The sequence below is a fragment of the Zingiber officinale genome, chromosome 2B (genome assembly GCF_018446385.1).
Source record: "Zingiber officinale cultivar Zhangliang chromosome 2B, Zo_v1.1, whole genome shotgun sequence".
Taxonomy (NCBI): domain Eukaryota; kingdom Viridiplantae; phylum Streptophyta; class Magnoliopsida; order Zingiberales; family Zingiberaceae; genus Zingiber; species Zingiber officinale.
This window is the reverse complement of record NC_055989.1, coordinates 123,812,455-123,820,837: the sequence shown is the minus strand read 5'-3', so window position 1 is coordinate 123,820,837 and position 8,383 is coordinate 123,812,455. Positions and strand designations below refer to the sequence as shown.

Genomic DNA, 8,383 nt, shown 5'->3' with positions numbered 1-8,383 from the left:
TTTCTGGAGACAAATTAGGAAGTTTTAATTAATTAAAACTCTCCTTGTTTGTAGCTTTTATGTGGCCGGCCAAATAAAATTGAGAAAGAAAATTATTTTAATTAAATAATTTTTCCTTTTCAATGGAAAAAATAATTAAGAAATTTTTATTAAATTTTCCTTATTTGCCAGGATCAAGGATTATAAAAGAGGGGGTAGAGGAGGCTTCAAGGCGAACGACTCTATTCTATTTTTCTCCCTCTTTTCCTTGGTGGTGTGGCCCACCCTATTTCTCTCCTCTCCTCTTGTTGGCCGAAACTTATCTCTTGGTGGAGCTTTTATTAGTGGCCGGATCAAGGAAGGAGAAGAAGGAGAGAAAGCAAGCCTCGTTTCTAGCATCCCTTGGAGCATGGTGGTGGTGGCCGAACCTCTTCATCCTAGAAGATGTTTTGATGGCCGAAACTTGCAAGGAAGAAGAAGGTGATTGGTGGTTTCTCATCTCAGAAGAACGTTGCCCACACAACATCCGAGGTTAGAAGAGGAATACGGTAGAAGATCAAGAGGTCTTTTTAGAAGGTATAACTAGTAATTTTTCCTTTCCGCATCATGCTAGTTATTTATGGAAATAATATCAAATACAAGAGGCTTACGATTCTAGTATTTCGAATATGTTTTTCGATGATGTGTTCTTTTGTTTTATTTTTCCTTGTGATTTGATTGTTCTTTTCGGTTAACCTAAAGTTATTTTAGGAAATTAAATATTAACTTTTCATAAAAGGTTTTGTCTAGTCGGTGGTGGTTGCTCCCATATCCAAGAAGGCCATGTGCCTCGCCACGTCAGTACTAGGAACCAATTATGGAAATTAATATTTAATGGAATTAATAACTTAAGGTGATTTGGGTCGAACGTGTTAAGTTCCGCAGGAGATCCAAGTCAAAACCTAAAAGAACAAATAGATTAAGTTTTGGATCAAACGTGTTAAGTTCCGCAGGCGATCCAAAATTTAATTTAAAAGAACACATGGTAGCTAGGAAAAGGTTCAGACCTTTGTACAAAATTTTTGTACAGTGGAACCTCTAAGTTTTCCGAGTAGCAACCAACATATATATATATATATATATATATATATATATATATATATATATATATATATATATATATATATATATATATATATATATATATATATATATATATATATAATCTTTTAAAAAGGAACCTCTTTGCCTAATTGGTGGTTGCACCAATTCAGAGCGGTACTTGCTCTGATACCACTTGTAGGATCGGAAAAACGCAAGGGTGGTGAATAGCGATCGTCGAAAATTGATAGCGAATCGAAGTACGCAGCGAAAGAAAAGAAAACAATGCTAACAAATCAAGTTTTACTTGATTTGGAGCCTTCAACGACTTTTACTCTAAGGCCCGCACTCGTCGACTGCTTTCGTTGGGCAATCTACTCTCAGTTTATAAATGTATTACATGAATTGGTTACAAGAACTGAAAAGAATAATGTTATCAACACAAAAAGGAAATCTGAAGGACTCTTCATCCTTCGAACTTCAGAACAGCCTTTCGGTGTCGTTGGAGCATTTTCAGAGCCACACACAAGAGAGAAAATTATAATAGTTGTTCTTCTGAAGCTTCTGGTCTAAGCCCTTTATATAGGCCCATTCCGGATGTCTGGAACCCCTTCGGGCGCCTAGATCACATGGCTTGGCCAATCGACGCGCTCCACATCAGTTTGTAGATGAATTTTACGGTCCGGGTGCCTGGACCCACTCCGAGTGCCCGGATCGCTAGGGCACCCTAGGCACTCGCCTGATCACCAGGGCACCCCAGGCACCCGCCCGGACCCTTTCCAAGCACCCGGACCTGTAAAAAAAAGATTAGTCATGGTCAGCAAAAATAGGTTCATCATGCAAAACAAAGTTAGTACAATGCAACAAATAGGAGTAGTAATTAGATCCTGTCTCCTTGAGATCAAGATCTAGTCAAGATCTCAACTTAGATTTCCCAAATGGACCTAAGTTAGATCGACGCTTACAGTCCTCAACGGGGAATACATCCTCATTGCATCTCTCCTCTAGTTGCTTACCTTCACTTACCAACTGCAGTCACTTGACTTACCTTTGACCCACCAGGTCTTCCCGCTAGTTGTTAGGTCTGCAGACCCAATTGGATTTCGACTGGTTGTCAGGTCCCGCAGACCTAACCGGACTTCCCACCATATATCAGGCCCCACAGATCTATCTGGACTTCCCACCAACTATCAGGCCCCGCGGACCTAGCTAGATTTCAGCCTGGTGTCAGGTCTTTCAGACCAGTCAACTTCTGCACACTTGATAGAAATGTTAGACAAACAACAAATATAACTTTAACCTATTTATCATACATTAAAACTAGATTATTAGTGCAATCTGCACCAACATGATGTAGAACACATCCTTTCCTAAGAGACACACTACTTGTTCATTAGATGCTACCCTTTAGAAATCAATGAATGAGAGTGAGTCATCCAAATGTCACTTAAACCTTTCAAGTTGGAGGAACAAGATTTATCAATCTTGATCCAACGATCTAGATTTAATTTCTCTTTTAAATTTCTAACAAGTTTAACCAAGTTATAATTTCACCAAGTTTAATTGGCTTAAATCGGTTAAATCGATTTAAAACAAATTAGGAAATTTTTTAGAAAAATTGTTCATTTTTTTATTTTTCTCTTCCACATAGGCAGTCTCACTCTCATTTACCTCATGAGCAAGCCTCCACTTGTAGACTTCTTTTTCTTCTTATTCCTTCTTATATATTTTTTTCTTACGAATCATAGCTTAGTTATTTTTCTCTTCTCCTTCTCCAATAGCAACTCTCTTTTCTTCTTCATCTTCTCAAGAGCAGCAACCCTCCTTCTTTCCTTCCTTTTGGTATTTTCCAATGGACCAAAAGTAACCCTAGTCATTTTTCCTCTCCAACAAAAGTAGTCATTGTTTGCCTATTTTTTTGTCATTGGAGCTAGTCAAGACTGTCAGAAAAGAGGATAAGACTTTTATTCTTTTTTCCTTTCATCCTTATAGTTGAGCCAAATTGATTGACTATTACTTGTTTATTTATTTGATTGTTATTTTTTTGCTTATTTAAGGATATAACTTAAACTATTTTAAAATAGAACATCAATCTCCTATAAAGAAAGGAAAGACATTGATATTATCTTACTTTAAGAAGAAAGATCATTAAACTAGTGAAAGCACTTCAATTCCTACCATCTCTACAATGCAACATTGATCTAATGAAAATCTTCCAATTCACAATGTCTAAATTCCTTCAATTTCCTCTCTTAATGATGATCATTAATCATCCTCTATTTATATTGCACAAGATCCTAAAAAAAACAAATATGTGAATATCATATTAATATACAAGGTGAGATAAGACGTTTATATCTAAACATGAGGTCTTGTCAATCAAATATATTAAAGTATTCGAGTACAAAATTTATTACATTAAGTTCAAGTCCCTCTCAACTCTAATTCATGGATCTGCCCTTGTGTTTTTTTAATGTGCCACAAACTTGATACTATAATTTTAATACCTCAATCCATGTTGAGGACATGAATACATTCAGGTAGCTGTAAGAAGTGTAATGAGCTTAGTTTTTAAGTGTTTTTGATGTGCCTTAGAATCACTTTAAATCAAGATTATTACTTTTAGAAGTTTTCTTAGTGCAACTATGCCCTCAAAGTTGGATTTTACAATCTACATTGAAAGTTGTGAATTTTTTAAATCTTCACAACTTGGAGATAATTTGGCATGAGCTTATTGAAGGGCATAAGCCTACCATACTCACTCACTAACACCACGAAAGGGTTTTAAAGACTCATCTGGTTCAGACTATGCTAAGCTTTTGAAATTCTAAACATTATAGGTCCATCAACAAATTTTTAATCAAAACTTATTGATGGCCTTAGATATCTCATAAGCACACTTCAAATTAAGTTCATTACACTTTTTGTATCTTTTTGAGTGTAATCATGCCCTCAAACTTGAATTCCACAATTTAGATTGAGAGCTGTAGGTTTCTTTAAATCTTTAGTCTTAAGATAATTTGACACAAGTTCATTAAATAACTTAAATGTGTCATGCTCACTCACCAATATCACCAAAGAGTTTTTAGGACTCTCATGGTTCAGACCATGTCAATCTTTTGAAATTCTGGACATTGTAGGTCCATCAACGAGTTTTTGGCTAAAACTCGTTGATAATCTTAGACACCTTGTAAATATTTCAAACTAAGTTCATTATACTCATTGAATCTTCCTAAGTGTAACCATGCCCTTAGACTTTGATTCTATGGCCTAAATTGAGAGCGGTAAATTTTTAGAATCTTCATGAGTTTGAGACAATTCGACATAAGTTGATTAGAGGGCCTAGACGTGTCATATTCACTCACCAACACTACTAAAAGGTTCCTAAAACTCCCATAGTTCAGACCATGTTAAGCTTTTGAAATTTTGGACACTATAGATCTATCAACATGTTTTTAATCAAAACTCACTAATGACCTTAAACATCTCACAAATATTTCAAATCAAGTTCATTGCACTCCTTGTATCTTCTTGAGTGTAATAATATCTTTAGATTTTGGATTCCATAGTCTACATTGAGAGCTGTGGATTTTTAAAATTTTCAAGACATTGAGACAATTTGATATGGGCTCATTGGATACATAACACTCGATTATTAGGGGAGGAGCAGTTGATTATTCACTGAAGAAGAATATAATAAAAAATAAAACTTACATATATACTTTTTATTAAATAAATATTAAATATATATTCCTTTTAACTTGTTAAAAACATTTTTTTGTTTTTTTTTTTTGACGATTTTAATAATTAGGGGTGTCTTTTTTATTTTGCCTAATAAAAATTATATCTTTTATTAAATCTTAAACTATCATCTACGATTAAAAAATTATCAGATGTCATTTTTTTAATAAAAATATTAGTTATACATTTAAAAAAAATTACCAAATACATATTACTACAAGTGAATTTGTTGCGTCGCTGTCTGTCAGGAGGAGACGCCAGTTTGTGTCCCAGCTCCCTCGCCAATGGCGAATCACGACGCCCTAATTCCAAAGCAGAAGAGCAAGGAGAAGCCCACGCACCTTCATTGTACACAAACGGAAACAGGGTTAACACATGCATCATGCGCTCATTGCATTGCTAAAAGCCTAGAACAGTGCTTTAAATCGAAGAATTAATTCGCAGCAGCGGCGAAAAGCAGCGGAATCTGTCATGGCCGCGAGAGAAGAGAAGAGGACGGAGGACGACTTGCAGCAGGGTCACAGGAAACGCAGCTGCACGCCAACAACCCATGTCTTTTTTCTTCAGCCTCTGTCTCATCTGCTTTTTCATCTTCTTCCAGTCAAAGCCTGAGCAGCGATGAGCGCGCTTGTTCTGTTCGAGTAGTATTTGGGTTCCCCTCCGCAGGGACAATGTTAAAGATGAGATTTTTTTTCCCTCTCAGTTGGGGAATGCTCTTGTCTCGGTTAGCATTCGTCTGTTTTTTTGTTGCTTTGCTTGCCTGCTCGTTTCAAACAACCTCGTCGCCGGCTTCTTGTTTCGAGCTTGTGCGATCTCTAGTTTTGCTTCTTCTCTGTGTGGCTTCGTTTTGCGTCCGAATCAGTGGTAAAAATTCAATCTTGGGGAAGCTCTGTTGTTCTTTTCCGCGTCCTCGCAGTTGTTTTGGTGGTTTCTCCATGGACGGCCAGAGCCCTAGCAAAACCCTCATCTTCCTCGCCTTGTTCGCCATTCAAGCTTTCTCGCAGATCGGGCCCTCCGAGCCCTTCCTTTCGGCGTCGCCGGCGCCTTCTCCGCTTGGCCAGACGCCCCAATTCGCCCTCAATGTCCGCCTTCGCCGGATGATCCTCGGCGCCCTCTTCGGCTCCGTCACCGGCTTCCTCGCCTCCCTCCTCTTCCTCCTCTCCGTCCGCCTCCTCCTCCTCTGCGCCTGCCGCGCGCCCGTTCTCCAAGGCCCCGTCGTCTTCTCGCCCGCCATCTCCCCCAAAACCCTCAAGTCCGCCCTCTCCACCGATGCCCAATTGATCCCCAACGGGAAGTACCGCCGCCTTATCCTCGACGACGCCGGGCTCGCCGTGGCCGCCAAGAGGCTCGAGCTGGGCGCCCACGCGGGCCCGCCGGGGAACTCCGACTCCCTCAAGCGCCGAGTGCAGCGCGAGCTCGAACTGCTCGCGAGGGTGAAGCACCGGAACGTGATGAGCCTGATGGCTTACATCTGCGAGCAAGAGCACGTCTGGGTGGTCTACGACCTCATTGCCGGAGGAAGCCTGGAGGAAGCACTGGTGCGGGTGCGCGCGCAGCAGCTGAAGCTTGGCTGGGACGCCAGGCATCGGATCGCGGTCGGCGTGGCGAAGGGGCTGAGGCACCTCCACTTCGAGTGCTCCCACAGGATTCTGCACCATGGCTTGAAACCATCGAATGTGATGCTCGAGGAAGGATTTGAGCCAAGACTAGCAGATTTTGGACTGCCGACGCTCGTAAGCTCTCGGACGGATGCACCAAGCACTGCTCACTACGCCGCCCCTGAATCTTTCCAAAGTCGCAGGTACACAGACAAGAGTGACATATATAGTTTCGGAATGATCCTCGGCGTGCTCCTCACCGGAAAAGATCCGTCCGATCCGTTCTTCGCCGGAGACACAGGGCGAGGCAGCTTGGGCAGATGGATCAGGCACCTGCAGCAAGCTGGAGATGCGCGAGATGCCTTGGACAAGGCTTTGTTAGGCGAAGAGCTGGAGGAGGAAGAAATGCTGATGGCAATCAGAATTGCCATTGTCTGCATGTCAGATTTGCCGGCCGACCGACCGTCGAGCGACGAGCTGGTGGCGATGCTTACCCAACTACAGAGCTTCTGAAATCGCCCTATCCACAGTGATAGTGATGATCCAGAACCTCTGAATTCCAGCACTGGACATTTGTTCTTCTTTAGCTCCTCCTGTATACAATCTAAATGCATTGCCGATGATCGGAGCTTTGTTTGGTGCTTGGCATTGTAGGGATGCAGAATGCTTGTGTTCTATCATATCATTCGGTCGATCCACTCTTAGTCATATTTTTTTTTTAGGAATAATACATCCACAATTAAATTAAATTAAATTAGCATCAAATTACGCCCTTTCTAACAACGAGTCAAAAGAGCCCTTTTCTAACAAAGAGTCAAAAGAACGCCCGTGTTTTATGTTTTTCAGAAATACAATGTGTACGGCAGAGCCAGTTAGTTATTATATATTAAATTTATAAAAATAGATAACTATTGATACATGATAAAGCCAATGAAAAATACTCTCATAAGTGATCCGTTGAGTTTCCTAATATATCTCTCTCGACAGATGATTGTGAGGCCAGTAATGTGAGATATTCAAGATTAGCGTACGACGTTCGGTAGAAATACAACGTGTAGAAGTCATCTATAGGTCATAATTGAGCCGGTCACTATACGATAGATTTGTCGAATTGAGCCCGGATTAATTTCTGATGAAATTGATGAAAATATCCTCTCACGTGATGGAATGGTCGATTTTCTGATTTATTCCCTCCAATAGTGTGGGGTAGTCAAGGAGGTTTCAAGATGATAGATTTCACCTTTTGCATAATACAACGTGTAGAAGTTGCCTAACCTCCCCTATGTAAAATGGTCATCGCGCTAGGGCAAATACTCCTCGTAATTTACTCCCCTTCTAGAAAGTGTGGGGTCGTCCTAGAGGGGCCGCTAAAGTGACGGCTTCGCCATTGCTCTAATAGAACGTGTAGAAGTCGCCCTCATGAGCATAGCTGAGTAAGTAATCAAATGGTAGATTTACATTATAGGTTCGAATCCCCTAGAATTTATTCCCTTAGGAAATAAGTTTCTCCCACCTAGGAGACCGCTTAGTACCGTGATTTATCTCTCTTCCACAAGACTTTGGGACGGGTGCTGGAAGGGCGCTAGGGGTGAGCGTTATTATCTTTTGCTTCATATACAATGTGTAGAAGCCCTTAGGAGTTTGAAAAATTTGTGATGTTGGGCTATTCGTCAACATCGATTTGTACTTTGTGATTTACTCTAGTGGTTAGTGGGAAACTTCCGTGAGGTCAGGCCGATTACTAAACTCAATATTCAGTTTCTGTATTTCGTTTTGTGCTTTCAAAGTTTGTAAGAGACTACTCCGTCTTCATGAATGAGATTTCAGTTGAGCTTTCATCGCCTTGGATTAGCAACCTCCCTGGTTGTAAATCAAGTAACTACAGAGTCCCTTCTTACTTTATTTATATTATTTATTTTGATTAGTTAAAGTATGTCCTTGCTAAGTAAGTAGCAAGAGAAGAGCACAGATTTCCTGGACCACTT

General features: G+C 40.3%; 1 protein-coding gene across 1 annotated transcript; it reads left to right on the top strand.

Annotated features, from left to right (window-relative positions):
* The first annotated feature begins 5,042 nt into the window (after positions 1–5,042).
* Positions 5,043–7,102, top strand: LOC122049502 (inactive leucine-rich repeat receptor-like protein kinase CORYNE). The gene has a single exon (XM_042610876.1). It carries the CDS (start codon positions 5,472–5,474, stop codon positions 6,909–6,911), a length of 1,440 nt encoding a protein of 479 aa, XP_042466810.1. The 5' UTR covers positions 5,043–5,471; the 3' UTR covers positions 6,912–7,102.
* Positions 7,103–8,383: the final 1,281 nt, after the last annotated feature.

Coding starts and splice junctions, on each gene's coding strand:
- LOC122049502 (XM_042610876.1), top strand. CDS start 5,472: ATGTTAAAGATGAGATTTTTTTTCCCTCTCAGTTGGGGAATGCTCTTG.